General features: G+C 44.1%; 1 protein-coding gene across 2 annotated transcripts in view; it reads left to right on the top strand.

Annotated features, from left to right (window-relative positions):
• TMEM63B (transmembrane protein 63B) overlaps window positions 1-22,344 on the top strand; it is a 90,321-nt gene that overhangs the window by 54,662 nt on the left and 13,315 nt on the right. For both annotated transcript variants that reach the window (XM_063124218.1, XM_063124217.1), the window contains exons 4-15: window positions 820-854; window positions 8,523-8,613; window positions 9,509-9,546; window positions 11,538-11,680; window positions 14,177-14,228; window positions 14,419-14,527; window positions 15,675-15,745; window positions 16,297-16,377; window positions 17,055-17,178; window positions 17,851-17,984; window positions 18,850-18,987; window positions 19,342-19,495. In XM_063124218.1, the coding sequence (XP_062980288.1) occupies window positions 820-854; window positions 8,523-8,613; window positions 9,509-9,546; window positions 11,538-11,680; window positions 14,177-14,228; window positions 14,419-14,527; window positions 15,675-15,745; window positions 16,297-16,377; window positions 17,055-17,178; window positions 17,851-17,984; window positions 18,850-18,987; window positions 19,342-19,495 (1,170 nt within the window). The remainder of the gene's footprint in view (window positions 1-819; window positions 855-8,522; window positions 8,614-9,508; window positions 9,547-11,537; window positions 11,681-14,176; window positions 14,229-14,418; window positions 14,528-15,674; window positions 15,746-16,296; window positions 16,378-17,054; window positions 17,179-17,850; window positions 17,985-18,849; window positions 18,988-19,341; window positions 19,496-22,344) is intronic.

Below are 22,344 nucleotides of genomic sequence, written 5' to 3'. Positions count from 1 at the left end.
ATTGGTCCCACATTCCATATCCTTTCCAGCACCAAATTCAAACAGTCCTGCTTGCCCAGGCATTTTGAGGAGAATTTTAAAATGGTAAAATCAGGAATTTATTTCCATCGAAATTGATTTTAGATTGATTGATATTTTGTTTCTTTGCTTGTTTCATGGTGTTTGTGCCTGTATCTAATTTTACTATTATATTGCTTTTATAATTTTGTGTACAGCACCTTGGGATCGCCTTTGGTAATGAAGGAGTGGTATAGACATTGTAAAAATATAAATAAACAACCACAAAGAGTTCCACAGAGCAAATGAATATGAGAAAGTGCAGATATGTATGTAGCCTTCATTTGCATTACAATGTTCCTAAAGGGGCAATTCCAGAATATCAGCTGGTGTATTTTTGCAGTTGTGGTTTTCACCTGCAGCTGTTCCCCACATGTTGGATATGAAGAGTGTTTCTGCTGAAGAAGGGTACACAGAATCTAATTTCCTTGGGAGGACAACCACATTTGCTTTGCATTTAAGTCTGTCTGGGAAAGCACATGCAAGTCAGCTCTGATAGGCATGTAGAACTGATTCCAAAGTAAGCAGGGAAATCTTCAAGTGGGAAAGGACAGGTCCCAATCCTGAGCAAATGATGGCATTGTAAAACTGGTGAGCCATAAAACTAAGTTTTATTTTCTTCGTCTGGTCAAAACTGGTGAAAGTTTTCCACCTTAGGAAATATCAACAAGTGGGAGAGGTGGATCCTGGTACCTTGTTGAAAGTCCTAGCTTGTTTTTAACTCTCCTTTTCCCCCATTATTTCTCTTCTATCCCCAGGCAGCGGCGCTGGCAGCAGGAGCAAGAGGAGCGGGAATAGTACGTTGTGGGTTTTCAATGTGCTTCCCTCTTTCCTAGATTCTCTCTTCTGCTCCTTCTTTTGCAGTTCTCTCCTTTTGCTTCTGGACTAATCTTCACTCGGGGAAGCAGGGCTTTGCTTTTTGTCCAGTTTGATCATTGCACATTTACTCTCTTGTGCCCATCATGCTACACCCAAGTGTTGATGGGAGGGTGTTAATAAGCAAGAGGGAGGGTTAAGATGCAGAGGAATATTGTCAGATAGTGCCCCTGTTTGAATTCTGTGCATCACTATTAATTTGTTGGAAGTTTATAGAGGGGACAAAAAGGTGCAACTCGGAGATGGTTGGCAGCTTCTTGAGTTGGTCCTGGCTAAATTGTGCTTGTTGAGGTCCTCTACTCATTCTTCTTTCCTATAAACTTGAGAAGTCAACTTGGTCTGGATTGTTTATCACAAGCCTAGAATGATGGGGTATCTTTCTAGCGTGATCTCAAAGGGTGCTTGCCCTTTCATCCACCTTATAAATGACAGAAGATTCGGGACAAACAAAAGAAGTATTCCTTCCTGCAGCACATCTTTAAACTATGGAATTCACTTCCACAAGATGTCGTGACGGCCTCCACCTTAGATGGTTTTAAAGGGAGGATTAGACAAATCCATGGAGAAGAAGGCTGCCAGTGACTACTAGTGCTGATGGTGATATGCCACCTCCAGTGTCAGAGGCCCATATGCCTCTCAATACCAGTTGCTGAGGAACAGGAGCAAGAGAGCGCCATTGCTCTCATGTCTTGCTTGTGGGCTTTTCCTGGGCATCTAGTTGGCCACTGTAAGCCTTCAGTTTAATCCAACATGGTTGTCCTTATCTTCTTACATACTGCCCTCGGCCTTTGCACATATCTCAAATGTGAGCTGTGTATTAGAGAGCACAAGTAGCATGGTACAGGGCTTCCCTTTTGCCATGACACTAGCAGAGTATGTAATTTATTTACTGTGTGTTTAACCATAAATTTAAAAAATCCTATCCAACATCATGCTACAGAACTCTGAATGGCTCCTCTGCAGCCCTGCCATCATGCAACCTACATCTGCCAAGGAAAACCTACAGAAACAACAGCACAGCTCCACATTTTAGGCAGCAAGTGGGTTTGCTGTATGTATTACAGTAGTGCTAGTCTTTCCCACAGCCAACACACAAAGTATGTTCGACATCTTTATGTGTGTGCTCACCTCTGGAAACCTCCTTAAGCCAGGCTCCCCAGACATATTCACACAAGTCTTTTGTTCTCCACACTTTATTGGCAATATGGAAGTTTGCTGCATGCTGGTGGGACCCATCACTGGTGCCAGCACCCAGAAATGAACTGAAACACTTGTTTCCAGAACAGGTCAGGTCAGCAGAGCTTGTGAAAGAATCCTTGTTGTTTGTTATGCCTAAACTTTTCTAGGTGCTGTACAAAGCTTTTAAAATTATTTTTTAAAGAAAGATAGTCTTTTCCTACCGGCTACGGTATAGCCAGTCCGATACAAAAGGAAAAGGGGTTGGGAGAGAAAGAAAGCCAATTCAGGCACTAATTCTTCATAAGGATACAGAAATATTCACAAACTATACTCTCTTTAATGATGTGCTATTCACTATTCGTGGTGAGTGAAACTGACTCTGTCTGGCAGAGAGGAAAGAGCAGAAGCCCTTATATCAAGGGTGGGCAGAAGGTAGATCAGGATCTACTAGGAGATCTTTGGGTGACCTGCAGCAGATTGCCAAGGATTTCTGACTCCCTCCTTGTTTAACAATAGCAGCAAAAGAATGATGCCCTCTCATCCTAAATCAGACTGTTGAAATGAAGAGAGCTTGGGCTAACCAGGAATGGGGTTTTGTGTGGAAGGACTGTGAGATCCATTCAGCTCCAGTAATCAAAGCATTGGGGGTGGGGGGGCTCAAAGTTCTTCAGTTCTAAGCATCTGGCTTTTGCACCTGACTCCACTTGATGAATCTTGGAGTTCTAGGAAAAAATAGAGTAGATCATAGAAGCCTGAATTCTTTCCAGTCCTGCCTTGTAGCATCTTGCATCTTATTCTTGTATATGATGCCTTTTCTACTCAGTGTGATCTAGCTAGGAACTGCCCGTAACCTGCCTCCTGCAAAGTTCCCAACAACTAGCACTGTTGTGCTGAGGGCTTGTACTGGAAAGAGAATCTGCCTTCTTTCTTTTAGGCAGAAAGCAGCCTGGCTAAATGGGCCTTGGGGGGCACAGGAAAGCCCTGCAGTTGCTTTGCCTTCTGAGGCCTTGGTTTGCAGGAAGTGGAAGAGATGAGATAGCTCTTGGGAAATTCTGCTGCCCCTTTCACCAGATGGAAACATTTTTCACTTCTTCTTTAAACTTTCTTTTCCCTCTCTGCTGCCTCATACAAGAGTCCAAGTAGCTGATAAACTAGGCTCTTGGGATTGCTGTTCCCTTGAGGACACTTAATATTCAGGAACCTGTTCCTGGCCATACACGCCATGAAACTGGGAACAGTTTGCTGCCACTTATATCCCAGGCCTCATAGCTTTATTTTCTAAGCAGAAACAGATTGGGACACTTGGAGTTCAGGCTTATCAGGAGGCAGAGTGAGGGTTGGGTGCTGCTAAGAGTTGGTTATTTTATTTGTTTTACCTCAGGAAGGCAAAATTTGGATTTCCCAATGAAGGCACAAAATGTATGGCAAGTACAGGAAAACCCAGTACCTCCGAGTGATATTGCTACAGGTTAATTTCTTTAAAGAGAGGTGTTTGAGGCTCAAACCTGCCTGGAAGCTTGGCCCTTGGCTCCAGGTGGGGTGGGAATGTTGGGCATAGGGGGTTCAGTTTTGGACCCAGGAGCAGCACCTCCTGCTCATCTACATCGCAACAAGCTCCTCATTTGCCAGAGAGAGGCAGCGATGCAGGTAGGTCATTCTAGATCCTGGATTTTATGGTCTTATGATGGCCATGTGTATTACTTCAGTGGTAAAGCACACAATGAACATTTCTCTCCCCCACCCCGCAGCTGCCATGCCTTGCATTACAACTGCTTCTACATTCCTAATACGTTAGAGAGAGAGAAAAGAAAAAGAAAACTGCTCCCAACCTTGATTTATAAAAGAAAAGCTCTGAGCATGTGCCGTTCTGCATTTTAAACTCACTTCAGTCATTGTACCATCATGACTACAGCAATAAAATGGGATTGGCCTGGGCTGCAGGCCCCTGGATTTAGGCTCTAAGGTCCAGCCCTAGTTGCACCACTGGGGAGAGGGAGAGAGTGATCAACCAGTGATAGAATCTGCTTTTCCTCCTCACTGCAATAACAACTCATTTACTCACCTTCTCTGGGCCCAGAGGATGGCTGAGCAAGCAGGTGGTGAGTGCAGAAAAGTGGGAGAACTGCAGCGCCAAGCGGTTCCTGGCAATGGGCCACCTACCAGCCATACCCCCAGTCCCCAACATTTTGGAGCTGGTTGTATTTTCCTGGTGAGGAATGAGAGGCTTACTAAATAAGTGCAGAGGTGTTCATTGTCATAACTTATATATTCATGGAGTGAGTCCCAGAACTGGAAAAACAGATTCTGGTGCTGAACCCTGAGTCCTACATCAGTCAGTATTGTGTAGTGGTTAGAGTATTGGTCTGGGACTCGGGAGAACTGGGTCCAGCCATGAAAGCTCACTGGGTGACTTTGGACCAGTCACTGACTTTCAGCCTAACTTACCTCACAGGGTTGATGTGAGGATAAAATGGAGAGGAGGAGGACCGCATAAGCTGCCTCGGGTCCCTTGCATGAGGAAGAAGGTGGGACATAAATGAATTGGCCCGGCCTAGTAGCTGTGAAGCGGCCCGGCCTAGTAGCTGTCAGGCTCTGGCAGTGCCAATACTATTGTCCGTGACGATATTTCCCTACATAGTACTTCCTGCCTCTCCATTGGCACATTATGGAAGTTTCACCTCTCAGAAGCCTTTGGTTGCCTTAATGTTCTCTCGTGCGCACCTCTTCATCCGTTTCCATCTTACTGCCCATTACAACCCCTCTAGACCTATTTTCACACTTGTTTATGAATTTGATAGAAATGTAAAGTGGATACCAAGGTGAGCAGAGGAAATGAGAAAGGTCAGGTTCCAGTCACGAGCATTGCACAATTAATGAGCCATATAACTAAGTCTGTTTTCCTCCCCTTGTCAGATTTGGAGAAAGGTTTCCTTCCCAAGACCATGAAATACCAACCATTTATGATTTTTCTTCAGGAGTTGGGTGCTCGCACCTTCTTAGACAAGACTGGGGATTGTGTAGTCCCACTGTGACCCACACCCACATTACCACTTCTTACATCACATAGCACCAAACCCACTACTGAAATCTGCCTGGCAACATACTACCCTCTGACACCCCCTTGTGGCCTTTTCCCTCTTTCTAGGTTCACTTTTTGTGTACAAATGTTGCAGTTCTTTGTACTGTTAACTTCTAAGGTTCCCACTGTCTCCCTGTCAGGAGGCATTTTAAGTTTGCAGATTTTCACTTGCGCCTAGCTCCTCATCCAGAGTTATTAAAAGAGTTATTAATTACCTGGGCAAACCCCCTTTCCCTCAAACCATACCTATCGCCAATTCTGTCAATTCTTCCTCTTCCCCAAAGCAGTGTCCCAAAGGGCCTGGATTTTAAAAAAAATATTAATCCAACTTCAGCATAATGAAGCAGAAATCACAACCCAACTCAAACCTGAAATTTCTTTTGAGGGGTTACGATCATAGCCTGATGGAAATCCCTTACTTAACAGCGTGTTTTGTTACATTTGCTATTTTCTTTTTAGGGAAAGTAGATAACATAACAGATTACCACAACAAATCCATCTATTTAGGAATATTTTGATCTGGAGATGAAAGTATTAGGGTGTTCAGAGAGGAGTTTTAATTAATATTGGGAACAAGAATTTAACATAAAATACATCACAGGTCATAGCTGCATAAATCTGGACTAACCTGGTGTAGTGGTGAACAACTATCCATACTTCACTAACTACAGCCAAATACGCACTAACCATCCAGATTTATGAAGAGCCTTGCTTTAAAAACTGTCTTGCTAGCCTTCACACATCCTTCTTGAAGATCCAGATGGACTGATTAAAAATATTGTCATAGCCAGTGTGGCACAGTGGTTAGAGCGTTGGACTAAGACTCTGGTCCCCACTTGGGCCATGAAGCTCACTGACTCTCAACCTAACCTATCTCACAGGCTTGTTGTGAGGATAAAATGGAGAGGAGGAGGGCCATGTAAGCCACCATGTATCCTTGCAAGAGGAAAAAATCTGGAATATAAATGTAGCAGCCCCCCTCTAGTATGAGTCTTCGGCCAATTACAGAGTTATGCCTTTACAATCCTGCAGTACTCTTAAGGCTTTCTCCTTGCACAGAAAGTTGCAAGGAAAGGACAATATTTTCTCCCCCAGAACATCCCTGTGCTCAAAAGTATGAACTTCCTATAATGATCCCAGACTGATCTGTTGTCAGTCGAATGGACTGGCAAGACCCAACATGGTCTGCAAGCAGCCCACAAGCATCAAGAAGAGGGGTGGACAACTTGTGGTGTTCCAGAAGCTTTGGCCTACAACTCCCATCATACCCCTATGCTGACTAGGGTTGATAGGAGTTGTTGTATGCCAAAAGGTTGCCCACCCCTGTTCAAGGGCATTATTTTGGTGCTCTTGGTCTCCACAGCAAACACCATCCGGACAAGCCCTTTAAAAAGCTCCACTGTAAAGCGACCATTTCAGGTACACTGCAAATAATTTTGTTCATCTTCTGCTGTTTCTTTGTGTAAAATCTACTACCTAGCACAGTATCTTGAGAATTTCAGCTTTATAATAAAAATCCCATTTCTAATCCTCATGACTGAAATGTAGCTCTTTTCAAAGTAGGGCCTAATCTTAGTAACAATTGTTAGTAAAAAAGGTAGAAATCACTTTTTAATAATGCGCTGGATGCTGCATCCATAAGAAACCAGCATTATGCACACAGTAACTTAGTTAATGCTCACTAGCTGCATCGTCCAGAAAAGATGTACAAGCTGAATTTCCAACTCATAAATTTCTATAGATATGAAATAATAATCATCTGTGGATATTCTGGCTGGACCTCCATAGTTAATTGGATGGTTTTAAGTTCAGAATTCTAGTTTACTTTATACATATTCTTTCACTAACAGTTTCCTTTTCTTGACTCACATTAATTTGACATTCTATACTAGCCTGTGACATGAAGTTCCTTAGGTTAAATGTTTCTCCCTTGTATTTATGGGAGGCGGGGTTACTTTATTTTGTGTGTGTGTGTGTGCGTGTGTGCGTGTGCATGCAGGCCTGTGTGTGCCCATTGTCTTTGAATAATTTCATAGGAAGCTTCCCTGGTGTTGTGTCACAAGAAAGAAACTGCAGGCCCTCACAGCTGACCTGTTGTTAATTCGCATTCCTCTTGTTTCTTCATCTCCTTCTGAGGCAGACTTCACCTTCCTCGTCTTTTCTCCTTGTGTCTCCGTGCTGTCATGTGCAAGTTTGGCTATGGAGTAGGTGGCGGACACCCGTGGGTCAATTTTGTCCAATGCATGTAGCACATTGGTGGTGCCTGAATTCTTCTGGCATCGCGGATGAGGCTTTGTAGTCGCCAAACAATGTGGAGAATGGAAGCCCCTCTCTTTCTCTTAGTCACAAATGACTTGTTCTAAAGGTGTAATTGCTATTTATTTCAGCAGCCCTTACTGAGCTATAAAAGTGCTTTACAAGTTGCATCACTTTTTTTTTAGCCTAATAGCAAATGCATACAGTAGATTAGGCTGAAAGATGGTAACTTCCCTAAAGCCACTAGGAGCTTCTTCATAAGCTGCCTTTTCCCCTGAAAATTGTCATATCCTGAAATGTAGGAAATACAGGATGCCTTTTCTGCCACAAGCTCACAGATTGGGCAGTCGCTGCACAACTAATCTCCAGGTAGGAAATCGTAATTCGTAAACAAGGCTATGTGTGCAGCATATAAACTGTGGCATTGGACAAAGAAGTAGCTTCTTCAAAACATTTTAATTGAAAAAAAATGTTTCTAGTCCTTATGGCTGCTAAGAGATGCTCAAAAAACAACATGGGCAATGCCTGCTGAAATCTCAAGAGATCGCTGTATGAGATTCCAGTAGTTGAGGACAGTGCTTCTGTGCCTCCACACCTCTTTGCCCCACACCATGACTAGCAAAAAAAATGCCAAAAAAAAAAAAAAACAATTGCAAAATAAATCATGCAAAATTTTAAAAGTCATTTAATTTTATGCAAGTTTTACAAAAAATCTATGCCGTTTGTAGAATTCTGTTTTTCTGGTTGCAGAATTTTGATTGTTTAATGCAGTGTACACATGAAGCAGTTCTCAGCAAGCATCACAGTCATCCATGTTGAAATCCATGCTTCAATGGAGACCAGTTCCTGGGCTTTAAAATAAATAAGTTTGCATTGCATCAGAATGAAGGGAAAAAGAGGGGCACTCTCTCTTGATGGCTTTTTCTCTTACCTTTTTTCCCACTCTGGTCTCTCTGGAAGTTTCTCTTCATCTCACCTGGGGCAAACTGACTTGCGTTAACTACTCTGATCTTCTGGATTCTCCTCCGCCGCACTCTTCCGAGCATCTGATTAACTGTCTCTTCTGTAATTCCAGCGTGGCGTCCGCCCTACATTCTGACAGCCATGATCGCTATGAGCGCCTCACTTCTGTCTCCAGCTCTGTGGACTTCGACCAAAGAGACAACGTGAGTGGCAGCAGTACAGAACCCAGCTTTTCCAAACAGTGCTACATGGATCCCTTGCTTATAGGCTGGGAAGTGAAGCCATGGCGATGTCTCTTGAACCAAGCTCGGAGAGCACAGGGTGGTGAAATCTGGTAGCCAAAGCCATCTAACATTCATTTATTTTAAAAAAATTACATCCCTCCTTTCTGCGTCAGTATGAGGATATCAAGCCAGCTCACAATATGGTGGAAAAAGCAACAAATCAGTATAACAACCTAAACAATGGGGAAGAGAACTTCGGCTATTGGGCGGTATAAAAATGTAATAAATAAATAAATAAAATAAATAAACATAAACCAAAACAGGCAAAAACAAAAACCCAACCCTGCATCTAACACTCTAAAGGCCTGTTATTAGCCTAGCAGGAGCATCAGTGCCTCCAAACAATTGCACAGAGGAGAGATTTCAGATCTCATTCACTCTACCAAGCCATTCATTCCATATCTTCCCTTCGGTAACCTCCCCTCACCCAGCTCTTCCTACTTGCAGCCTTCCCATAAAAGCCGCTTTCTATCAGCCATGATACCTAAACAGAACTTCCATGTTACAGGGCTGGATATTTTGAATACCAGATGCAGGAGACTAACAACAGGACAATGCTGTTAGCCCCTAGCCTTGTCTGTCATCTTCACAGAGACAATGGCCTGGTTCACCTGTTATGACAACCCAGAGTTTGGCTTGTGTATGGGTTGTTGCTGAATCATCGGTTATTGTTGAATCGTGGGTTATTATATGCAAAGTCTGCACTATGGTTTAACTATGGGCTGTTAATCGTGAACAACCCAGAAATAGAACCCATGATTTCTTGTTGGGTTGTGAACTCTGATTAACCTGGGCTCTTTTTGCCTCTACACAGGGCTTCTGCTCCTGGTTGACAGCGATCTTCAGGATAAAGTAAGTTATCCCATCGCCATGCAATCAATCCCCCATTCTAGCACTTGAGATTTCACCAACAGCCAGAGGAGAAAAGATGGCAGACGTCGGATACTTTTACTATTTATAATCTATTGCAATTTGGGGACACTTTGATATAGACCAGCCTCCCCCAGCCAGACGTCCTATAGATGTATTGAACTACAACCCCCATCATCCTGAGATGATGGGGGTTGTAGTCTAACACATGTTCAGGGCATCAGATTGGGGGAACCTGGTATAGAGGTTCCCAGCCAAGATGAGGGCCCTCCATTGTTTGAGGGACAGTTCTCCTTAATGAAAAATGACAGTGTCCAAATCTCCACTGTACAAATTGACAAAGTCCTGATGCATTTTGTTTTGCTTTTCCCATACTTTAGCCAAAAAGGACCTGCTCTATGTTCAGTCTTAGGGAGGCCAGATGAGGAATTTCCTCACAATCAATTGAGGCCACTGTCAAAGAGTTGCATCCATACTTTTCAAACTATACAGAGCAATTTCTATCGCTCTGCTTTCCAAAAGTGGGGGAAGTTCAGGCCTGTGGAACTGAAAGTGGGAAATAGCTGAAAAAGCTGGGAAATGGAGCAGTAATTCTACAATGTCATGCATTCGTGATGGGGATGTCATGCATTCATAAGAGTAGCGCAGAGGAGCTGAAAGTGCTGGGGTGAAGATATAGGCTAGTGAACTTGGGCATACCTGGTGACATTTGAAAACCAAGAAGAATCTGATTTAGCTCACAACAATCACCAGTGCCTGATGTACTGTATATGAAGCCCAAAAAACTAAATTAGGGCTGTAATATTTTTATTTACTTGTCAATGACCAACTAAAAAAGAATCACAGGTAAATATATTAAATTGATATTCAGCTTTTAAAAAGTCTGGAAGTGAAAACTGCTTAAACCTTGTATTAGGGTTAAAGAGTACATTTTGCAATACAGAGGTCTTGTCTTGCAGAAGCTTAAAACCAATTTCTTTTTTAAAAAAAATACCTTCACAGTGGAATACATGCATGCTAATTCAGTCTGGGACTTATTTCTGGGCAGGTATACCCCGTGTTTCAGATAGCTGTTTCTTTACAGAGAACAAAACACATTAGATGATATATTTTACCTTCTGTTGATGCACAGGTATACAAGCTGGGAAGTTCCACAGAGGACTACCAGCCAATTTCCCTTTATTGAAGGGTTCTTCAAGTCGATGAACTCCCTGTAACTCAAAACCTCATGTGCTCCTATGCAAACTGAAGCTGGTACAATAAAATAGAAAACAATACCTTTTACCCCATATTATTTAACAGTCTCTACTGTTCCCAACAAACTGAAGCTGTTACAATAAAATAGAAAACAATACCTTTTACCCCATATTATTTAACAGTCTCTACTGTTCCCAACAAACTGAAGCTGGTACAATAAAATAGAAAACAATACCTTTTACCCCATATTATTTAACAGTCTCTACTGTTCCCAACATAGGAGGAACTTAACACTCAGAGCAAGTTTTAATTTGAGCCAGGGTTGAGCTCTAAAAGCTGTTTTAATTTTCAGGGCTCTGTCTAGAACTATATTACAGCCAACCGCCCTACATCTGAGATGCAGGATTCATTCCTATACTCCAGCCACCAAACAGAAAGGAAATGGAGACCCAGTGGAGATAACATTCTCTACCATGGTCTGCTCAACCCTCTTGTTCCAGCTTCATATGTTGCCATCATATGGAATTTGTCCTGTCTCCTGGGGGCAATCAATCTGATGGTGCTTCTTCTACCCTATCCTACCCAGAGAGAGAGGATAACTTTTGGGATTGGTTGCAAAATGAGAGATTAATTGCCTGTTCCAGAATGGACAAGGATCAAAGAAGGGAGCACCTGTTACTCATGGCAGCACCTTCAGTTTCCTGCTCTGACATTTGGATGTGTATTACAATTTCTCTAACTAGCCAGTGCCTCACCACCTTTCTGTTCCTTTCCAGGGACGATGAGATCCGAGACAAGTGTGGGGCTGATGCAGTCCATTACCTCTCCTTCCAGCGGCACATCATTGGACTGCTGGTGGCCGTGGGTGTCCTCTCTGTGGGCATCGTGCTGCCAGTGAACTTCTCAGGGGACCTGCTAGGTAAGTGGATAGCATTTTCTTACTAGCTGTGCTGGAAAAGAATTAGACAAGTGCGCTCAGTGCTGAAACCTACTCATCCTAGGGCTGGCTGAGGAGGCCAAAGAGAATAGAGGCTATTCTGGCCTTCCCCAACCTAGCCACCCTTCCAATGTTTTCAACTGCAACACCTTCAGATAGGTTGGACAGCAACTCCCATAATTCCCAGTCATCTGGGAATTATGGAATTATATAGTCATCTGGGAATTATGGAAATTGCAGTCAAACACATCTGGAAGATGCCAGGCTGGGGGAAAGCTGGGCTATTCAAGCACACAAGCACATCTTCCTGTCTCAAATAGCTTGTTGTTATGTAGCAGAGCAACTTGGGAGGGCTGTGTTAAAAGGAAGCCGTGAGCATGAAGAGAAATCATACATACTGGAGGGGGAATCTGTTGCTGGACCACCTCCCTTCAGCCCCAGCTAGCATGGGCAGTGGTAAAGTATAATGGGAGTTGTAGTCCAACAACCATAGGTCCCCCACCCCAGACATGTATTAATACCACTCTTAATTCTCCATTTGCCTATCCTAATGTAGCCCAGACTTGTATATCCCTGCACAAAAGGGAGATACCCACAGGCTTGGGGAAAACCCAGGGTTTGCAAAAGTACAAAAAATATTTAGGGAAACAGCCCAGTGAGGGCTGAGCATGTTCACTGCACACAGAATAATGACTGACAGGCTGGGTTTGCATGATCGCAGGGGTAAAAGAAGCCATTGTGGCTTCTCCGCCCACCCTCGCACATGCACCCTTCCCCACATATGCACCCAGCACACAGCGTGGCAGGGGCGGCTTCATGTCCACCCTACAACCCATGATGTGTGCAATAGGGGTGTAGGGTAGGTATGAAGTAACCCACGCCACGTTGTACGCTGGGTTCGGATGACACAGCAACCTGTGCTGTATCACAGGTAGTTATATAAACGGAGGGGGGGGCAGAGGGGAAAGCCACAATGGCTTCTTTTAATCCTGTAATTGTGCAAACCCAGTCACTGTTGTGGAGGTGGAATGGGAAATGGAGTGGAGGGGCATAAAATAGACTTTCTTGGAGGGGGCATGGCCGTCTGGCTGGAACCCTGAACAGGAGCAGTCTAACCTGCAACGTTTTGTTTTAACCTTCACTTGCAAGTGCTATAGCTTTGAGAGATGTGGATGGCTCCTCACAAGCCCCTTGTTCTTCACTGTGCAACCTTGGGTTGTAGGCCAGGGAGCAGCCCTGTGTCTTGGCTCAGCAAGACAGACAGAGTTTACAGAACAGAACCATTGATGTAATTGGGTTTTAAGGAATGTGCTGTCAGATTTTGCCAGCACTGTTCCTTCGTGTTGCAAGGATTCCTCTGTGCTGCCCTCAGCTTTGTTGTTGGTCTGTCCCTCTTCTTTCTTTCTTTTTTTAAATAGGGTTTTTATTATAGACAGTTAAATAAAGTATAATGTGGTTCAGAACATAGCCACATATAGGTACAGAGAAAGTTGTTCCAAGATCCATTTAGAAAATGTCTCTCCACAATTTACTCCCCCAGAGTCCTTATTAGCATATGCTATAAAAGGAAACCATGGCTACCCCAAGCAGGGTATTGCACTATGACAGCGCTATGAAAGCGGTATATAAGAGGTAGGAGCCAAACTACTGCTTTGTAGCTGTATTGAAGAGCACTGACAACTGTTGGGGCCAATAGACACATACCATATCCTGTTTTTATACCGCTGTATCCTCCTTGGTGTGGCTCCTGCCTTTTATATACCACTTTCATACTGCAATATCCTGCTTGGTGTAGGTAAGGCCCATGTCTCAATAAATTTGTTACAAGTTTCTTTCCCTCTTGTTCTCCTTTTTTCTTTTTCTTTTTTGATGCATTAATTTTTCTGGAACCCTGTAGGTGCACTTTCAGAGCCCAGTGGCTGAATAAGGGAGATGTCAGGCAGACTCTGCTCATCGGTCAGATATTCTACCTCTGTCCTCCTTCCCAGCAAGACAGACAGACAGACAGACAGACAGCTAGTCAAATACCATCTTAAACAAAGAGGTGCTTTGTGTGCAGTGACCTCCAGGCAGTGCCAGGTAGCATTAGTACTTATGGGGGCATTTGGGGCAAGATGTATTCATTCATCTTCTGCTAGTGTCCTGGAGCATTCAGTAATCGCACTGAAGTTTTTTTCTTGACATTGGTCTTCATTGGTAAACCATGATATAACTGAGATGAAATTGTCAAGGGTGGATCCGGAATCTTGGAGGAACTCAAGCAGAAGTAAACAAATAGCAACCAAATGAAGAAAGACAGAGCATCAGTGGGACAACGTGGAGAATTCCAAAGTATTCAGTAATAATAGATACCTGCTGTTTTGCCTTATGATCCATTATTTATTGCAAATAACTTTGGGATAAGAGTAGAATTTAAAAATTCTAAATAAATTCTTGGATTACATCTGGTTCATATTTCTCTTATCTGTTCTTTGCCAGAGAATAACCCCTACAGCTTCGGCAGAACAACTATTGCGAACTTGAATTCAGGGTGAGTAGGATATTGGATGCCGTTGAGAGTTTGAATTTGAAAAAAGGAAGGAATGATCCATATTATTGAAGGGAAGATAATTTGGGAGGATGCGGATTGGCATTTGGCCCAAATGGGCTGGCCGAAGTTGCAGCTGCAGACACGCTCCAGCAGAGGTCAGTGTCAAGTGTTATCCCTTATCTTGTGACAGGAATAACCTCTTGTGGCTGCACACATCCTTTGCCTTCTTGTACCTGTTGCTGACTGTGTACAGCATGCGCCGCCACACCTCCAAGATGCGCTACAAGGAGGATGACTTGGTAAGTCCAAAGCAGCATCTGCCTAGGCTTGACAGCCACCTCCTCCGTTTCCATCGTACAGCTCCCGCTTACCTGTATTTCACCCAGCCCAATCAGGATGGTAGCTGGGGCAAGCAAGAAGCATTTCTTTCCTTAGTTGAGTGATGTCCTGCACTAGGACACAGGCACTGCCAGCATGAGGTGTTCCGCTGCTGTGAATTTAAGCCTTCCAGAGTGACCGGGTGGCTTTTCACATTCTCTTTTGCATTTGTGAATGTTCTGGATTTTGCATTCAGAAATTTGGTCTTTAGAACTTCATATCATACCTTTTCAAACCGTTGTGATTGGTTTTAACCTTTTGATGTTATATTGTCCTGGCCTTTCTTTTTTTTAATTATTACTTCCCCATTATATGAGGCGTTGTGTCTCTGAAACTATAGGACCACAGCCTTGCCCTACACAGAAGGGCCTTTCCTACCTCCTTAGCACCAACCCAGGCATCATCACCATCATTATTATTCCTACTACTCCTTTTAGTTTAGTTTATTATTATTATTTATACATTGCCACCCAAGTGCCTGGTGTTTTACAAGAGGACAGGTCCCTATCTCCAAGGGACTTCAAATCTAACAATTTGTCACAGGGGAAACAGATAAAGGGGAAGCAAGGGTAAACATGCAATTATTTCAGTTACACGTACTTAGGCATAGTCTAAGTTTGGATAATCAGGGGAAACAGTGTAGCATTGGTTGTTTCCCCCACCCTTGCGTGTGCCGGTCACCCGACTGGGATTACTCTTATTACCTGTGCTATGTGGCAGGTGGCTCTGTCCTCCAAACCCCTTGTCTGGTGCGGGCGTAGTGCATTTTCACCCACCCTAAATCCATGTCTTGCAGTAGGGGTTATAGGGTGGGTGAAACTGCACTACACCCGCACCACATGTTGGGTTCAGCCAAAACAGCAACCTGCAATGTGGCCCAGGTAATTAAGTTGGCCGTGGTCACGCGACCATCACGCACGGGAGCAGGAGAAACAACCAATGCTGTGTTTTTTCCACCACTGATCATCCAGATGAGCCCTTAGTCTCCATCCTGTGTTGCATCTGTGAATGAGCTGAGGGAGGGTTCTGAGGCATCTTCATTGTTCCTTGCCTCTTGTCTCTTTCTAGGTGAAGAGAACGCTCTTCATCAACGGCATCTCAAAGTATGCTGAGCCTGAAAAGATCAAGAAGCATTTTGAGTGAGTCACACTGCCTGGATTCTTTCACTCCACACTCCAACCTCCTCTGACAGAGAGAAAATTCTCCACCAGTCTTTTCCATAGATATATCTCTGTGGCTCTCCAAATGTTGTTGGGACTCTAACTCCTATCAGCCCCAGGCAGCATGGCCAGTGGTCATGGATAATGAAGATTATAGTCCAACAATATCTAGAGTACCAGAGTTTCCCCTCTCCTGCAATAAATGGATGCCTTAAATGGAGATGCATCAGCAGCATTGTTGCTATCTTGACGAAGGGCATTTGTCCATCTTCTTCTCATTTTCCCCTTGTTCTGCCCCTTCAGGTACTTTCCAAAGGCAAAAGTGGAAGGTGCCTTCTTATCCAGGGACAAAGGGGCAACTTCCATGTAATTTTTTGTAAACCGCCCAGAGAGCTTCGGCTATGAGGTGGTATATAAATTAAATAAATAAATAAATTTCTTAATTGGGCCCTCAGCTAGCATCCCGGAGCTTTTGTTTATCCGGCCGGTTTCTAATGAGCTTCTGTTTTTGTTGTCTTTCCGGATTGCAGGGAGGCCTATGCAAATTGCACGGTGCTGGAGGCACGCCCCTGCTATGACGTGGCCAGGCTGATGTTCCTTGATGCAGAGAGGTAGAGGCTGGGACTTCGTGCGGGAGCAGGGAGGGGGCTCTTGCACAATGCAAGCAAGGCGAGCTGCAGAAGTAAAATCCCAGGGCTAGTTCCCTGTAAGGCTGTGTATGCAGCACTAAGCCACATCCGGTTCCAGCACCCTTGGTATGAGACCCAGGATCGGGATAAGGAGGTGGTATTTTTCTACAACTAAATTTGCGTTAAAAAAAAAAAAGGGGGTTGCAAGTTGGCAGAATCCGTGCGACTCCGGAAAAGCCGTTCCGCTGCAGAATCTGTGGGTTGGATTCATAGAAGTCCAAACTCATTTGATTCCGTTGCGGATTTCTCATTCATCCCTACTGGAGGCTGTATCTTCTGAATCCTATCCAGTCCCCCAAATGTGTTTTCCCATGTCCAGAGACATCCTGAATCTTATCTTTCTGACACTGATGTTTTCAGGAGGGGTGAAGCCATTAAAGGTGCAAGCCATTAAGGGAAGCCCTTAAGCCAGCTTCTTCTATTGACTGTCTGGAAACACTGTGGATTGTTTTCACGAATCCACTACAAGAGACACATGCACAGACACACAGACGACCTGCTGTGTGCTCCCTTCCATGTCCTAAACAGCTTCCTCAGTCTTGTGATTGCTGGTGCTATCTTTTCTGAGCTTCCACGTCTCTTATGTTCCTCTGTTTCAGAAAAAAGGCAGAGCGTGGGAAGATCTACTTTACCAACCTGCAGACCAAGGAGAACACCCCGTCCATGATCAACCCCAAGCCCTGTGGTCATCTCTGCTGTTGTGCTATCAAAGGCTGCGAAGAGGTGCAGAGGAGGGACCCGGGACTGACCAGGACTGAGGGATGCTGCTTAGAAGGAGCACAGGGGCTGGGAAAACCTTGGCCCTCCCAGATGTTGCTAGACTGCAACTCCCATTGGCCATCTGGATTGTCACTGGTCTCCCTCCCCTGAAGCAGCAGAAATTAGGGGGATTTTGGAAAGCTAGAGTTACATCCTCAGGCCTGATTACACCGTATCTCTTTCATAGTATCTTTGATAACCCCCTGGAGAATAGGTGCATCATATTCTGTTTCTCTTCCTTGGATAGCTGCTTTAGAGTTCTGGTTGAAACAGGGGGCAGATTCACCACCCCACTGACATTGAAGCCACCAGCCTCCACCATATATGCCTTAATAATCAAAGTAGTCCTTTAGTTGTTAAAGGAGTTAGCATCTACTTGTGCCATATTATACTCACAACAGCCCGAAGTCCAACACCTTTCCCATACTAACTCTTCAGCACTCAGTAGACTGAGAAATCAAAACATCAAGAGGCTCATTCCGATGACCAGGGTTTGTTCACATTTGCTGGGCAGTTGCAGATCCTGAAAAAGTGTGAAATTGCTGTATGTTGGGCTATGATCATAGGGTGCCCAATAGTTTGAAATGATCATGGGGCTATCAGACTCACGTTCTGACTCTGTGTGTGTTTGGCTAGGTGGAAGCCATGGAGTACTACACCAAACTGGAGGAAAAGCTGAAAGAGGACTACAAGAAGGAAAAGGAGAAGGTGAACGAGAAGCCGTTGGGCATGGCCTTTGTCACCTTCCATAACGAGGCCATTACAGCCATGTGAGTGCCGGGGGTTCGGGTGGGGGGGACATGCGGTTTAGTTGGTAGGAAGGGATGGCAGAGAGAGAACATACAAGCAGATGATTTGCCTTGCTGGATCAGATCAAGGCCTGCCTAGTCCAGCAGTGGTCAGCCCAGTGTCCCAGTCCACAATCCAGGAAGGACTGGTAATTACCAGCAGCAGATAATTGAAGTGTTACTGCCTCGGAAAGGAGAGGTTTTATTATTTATTTATTTGTTTATTTAGCACCAACAATGTACTTGGTGCTGTACAGAATATACAAATAAAACAGCAATACCCTGCCTGGAGGCTTAGCAGCCATAGAAAATAGCCATTGATGTGTCTGTCCTCCCTGGAATTCTCTAATTGTTCTTCAAAGCCATCTGTGCTGCCGCATCTTATGATAGGAAGTTCCATGCATCAGTTATGCACAATTGGGCCAGATGGCTTCTAAGCTCACTTCCAACTCTATTCTTCTTCTTCTTGCTGTCTTGCCTGATCCTGCTGCCAATCAATTTCTTCTTCTTAGGGTGCCTTCTCCTATCAGAGGTACAGCTATCACTACAGCTATTTTTGTTTCTGACGCTGCTGCTCTAAATAATTGTATATACCGTATTTCTTCTATTCTAAGACACACTTTTTCCCCATATAAACATCTCTAAAAATGGGGTGCGTCTTAGAATCGCGGGTGCATTTATTATTTCTTAGAATCAAAGCTTTTTTTCTGTTGGTGGTACTGAAATTAGTGTGCGTGTTACAATCGATGGCGTCTTACAATCGAAGAAATACGTAAGTACAGCTATACCATTCATCTTCTTCCAGGGCAGTCCTCATCTCTTCCCTCTTTTCTTCTTCTTCCTCCAGAATCCTTAAAGACTTCAATGCATGCAAGTGCCAAGGCTGCAAGTGCCGTGGGGAACCCCGAGCCTCCTCCTGCAGCGAGTCTCTCCACATCTCCAATTGGACAGTGTCTTATGCGCCTGACCCTCAGAACATTTACTGGTAAATTGAAATGCTGCCCATCTTTGGCCTAAAAGGGGACGTTGCCCACTGGGCATTGTGCTTCACAGAGGACTGTATCTGGAGTATGGGGGGGATGCTTCTCCTGCAGCGTTGGGCCAGTTATCTCTTCTATGCCTGGTTGACTGAAGAGCAGGAGAACGCTGCAGACCAGACCAGGCTGTAGGCTTGTTGGTGGAACAGTATTTGATTGATAGCAGGTTATATTAAAGGGAATTTAGCCGCAAAGAGGACTAGATTGAGCCCCAAGGACTTCCAAAGTGCAGAAATACTTCCAGAACAAGTATTGGGTACTACCGCACTTCCATTTGCTTCTTCATGCTCTCTTTCTTTCAGGGAACATCTGTCCATTCGTGGCTTCATCTGGTGGATCCGCTGCCTGATCATCAATGTGGTGCTCTTCCTCCTGCTCTTCTTCCTCACCACTCCTGCCATCATCATCACCACTATGGACAAGTTCAATGTCACCAAGCCTGTTGAATACTTGAACGTAAGACCTTGATCTGAAGGATTTCTAATGAGGGCCTCCCTTTCTTCCTTTAATCCCATGGCTCAGAATGGGAACAGCCTCTGGAACGTGGGTCTCTTACTCCCCATTCAGTAGGAATAAGCCTAGTCTCCCAAGCTCCCCCTCTGGGGTCTTTTGCATGAAGAACGAAACCAAGCAAGAGCAGTTGGCACTGCACCGTTTTTTGTGGTTGCATTCCCCATGCAGTCAGTGAGGTTGCAAGGATAAGTCTGGCTTGTATGCGAGTTGTTGAGGCTCTGATACTGTAGCCACATAATGGAGCTAAGGACAAGTACACCTTTTTCAATTTGTGGATAAAGTTTTAAAGTTCAGGGTAGTATGTTTGTTTTACAAGTATTTGAATTTATCTTCATTCCTTTGGTTACCTAAATAATGTAATATGCTACAATTAGGACAGTGGTTCCCATATGGTGTCATGTAGGAGAATTGGGACTCATCAAGGGCTCATCTACACCAAGCAGGATATTCCATTATGAAAGCGGTATATAAAAGGCAGGAGCCACACTACTGCTTTATAGCAGTATTGAAGTGCACTAACAACTGTTGGGACCCATTGACACGTGCCATATACTGCTTTCATACCACTTTCATACTGTTATATCCTGCTTGGTGTAGATGTGTCATGGGCCCCAACAGTTGTCAGTGCACATCAGTACCACTATAAAGCAGTAGTGTGGCTCCTGCCTTTTATATACTGCTTTAATACCACTTTCATAGTGGAATATCCTGCTTGGTGTAGATGAGCCCCAAGTTGCTGGTTGTGATCTGAGGACAATGTGTTACGTGACTGCAGGCCTATGTAACTCTTGGCGGAACCAATGGATTACAAATAAAGATGGAATTCCACTGGGGGTCAAAGTTTGGCAACTCAGTTTGTCTAACACAGTGGTCTTCAACTGGTCTAGACCTGAGACCCACCTTGGACTCCCAACCTGCAACATGGAACCCACTTTCATAATTTCGTCCATGCCCAACATGGTGGCAACAGCTTTGCTGTGACTCATCTCAACTGATCTTGTGACCCACTTTTGGATCACAACCCACTGGTTGAAGACCACTAGCTAACATTTGCAAAAATGAAGGAGAAATTTACTTAAACCAGCTTAGCATGACCAATGGTACTTAAATGGTGTGTGTGCATTTATGGGATGGTAACATATCAGAAAGTGGGTTGGTAACATATCAGAAAGGGATATGTTACCAACCAGTTGGAAGTTAAATAAGTTCATATAGCTGAACAAATTCAACAGTGTGTATACTCTAATAGCACTTCTCTGTGTAATGTTGCCAGTGATTTGTTGAAATTCAAATTAATTCAGCTGGCCTTGGGAATTCTGCCAACCAAATCCTCCAACTCAAATAAAACCTTGCATTGGCGTTATTTAGAACATAGAACCCCAAAAATACAGACTTCTCCCTGAGTAGTTTTCAGGATAGCGGAACTGACCAGGTTACTATAGGAAGTGTGCAAAAGTTTCAGATCTCTGAATTTTGCTTTAGACCATCCCAAAACCAAAGGCTCCTCCTGAATCCAGTCATTCTATTGGCATACTGATTCTCCAACTGTGAGATGGGCGCACTGTGGAAGAGCACGGTTCTAGTACCCAATGTACCTGCTTAGACCCTTAGGTCATTTTTAGAGGCCCATCTCCTGGGACCCCACAAAAGGAAGATAGGTGGGTGGCTAAAAGACAGAGGGCCTTCTCAGTGATGGCACCCCATTTATGGAATGCCCTCCCTAATGAGGCTTGCCTGGTGCCTCCATTATTATTGTTTCAGCATCAGGCAAAGACCTTTTGTTCCTACAAGACATTTTAGAGAATTGGTTTTTAGATTTTATGGCTGTTCTTCTATATCTTGTGCTTTTTACTATTTTTGTATTGTATTGTATCGTATTCTTTCATCCATTTGTAATCTGCCCAGGGAACATTTGTTATTGAGCAGATTAAAAATAGAATGAATGAATGAATGAATGAATGAATGAATGAATGAATGAATGAAGTAGGAAGTGCCTTCATCCTTGTCCTCTAGGCAAGTCCTTGGTAGAATGAATATCCCCGGCAGAGGACCCTCACTGATCCACATTGGATTTGTGAGGGAAAGTGCACCCCAGCTGTCCTATCCACCCAATGTAATTTGGGGAGAAGGGAGTTCGGAAAGAGCTGCCACTTTGTTCTTATCCTGTTTGCTTGTTCCTAGTCCTAGGAGGAGGTCAGAGGGCTCTTCTCCTATTGTGTGCGTTGATACCCATCCATTCCTGAAAATAACACACCTTTTGCAGTAGCAGGAGGCAACATGCACACGATTGCATGCAAAGATCTCTGCATGTTTCCCTGTGGAATAAATTCTTTGTAGTGGGTTGAGGCAGGCCCCCAAAAAGGAGAGTAAGTTTTGAAGGGGATGGCATGGACCTATACAGGCAGGCAGACCAACTGGCCAGAAAACCTGTGTGTTGTTGAGCAAACTGAGGCTAGTGAGGAACTCTGAAGAAAGGAACACCATGTTCCAATATTAAGCTTGGGCTTACAGATTTCATCTCCTCCTGCTAGTTTCTGATTTCATACAATAATGCAGTGTCTTACAAAGATACTGCGAGTGTTCCAATGCAGTCTTTTCAAGGAAGGGTGGGCAACTTTGGGTGGTACATGGGCCAATTTCTCCCTCCCTTCCTCCCCCCCCCCCGCTGCATCTTTTGCACTGGCCAAAAAAATTGGCTTGAAAACAAGCAAAATTTGTAGCTGCTTCGGAGGCTTACGAAAGACATTTTTCACTTGAAATCAAGCAAAAAGTTCCCTTAGTAAGCCTCTGTA

The sequence above is a fragment of the Elgaria multicarinata genome, chromosome 4 (genome assembly GCF_023053635.1).
Source record: "Elgaria multicarinata webbii isolate HBS135686 ecotype San Diego chromosome 4, rElgMul1.1.pri, whole genome shotgun sequence".
Classification (NCBI taxonomy): Eukaryota; Metazoa; Chordata; class Lepidosauria; order Squamata; family Anguidae; genus Elgaria; species Elgaria multicarinata.
The sequence above is the reverse complement of the archived record's forward strand: the minus strand, read 5'-3'. Positions and strand labels throughout refer to the sequence as shown.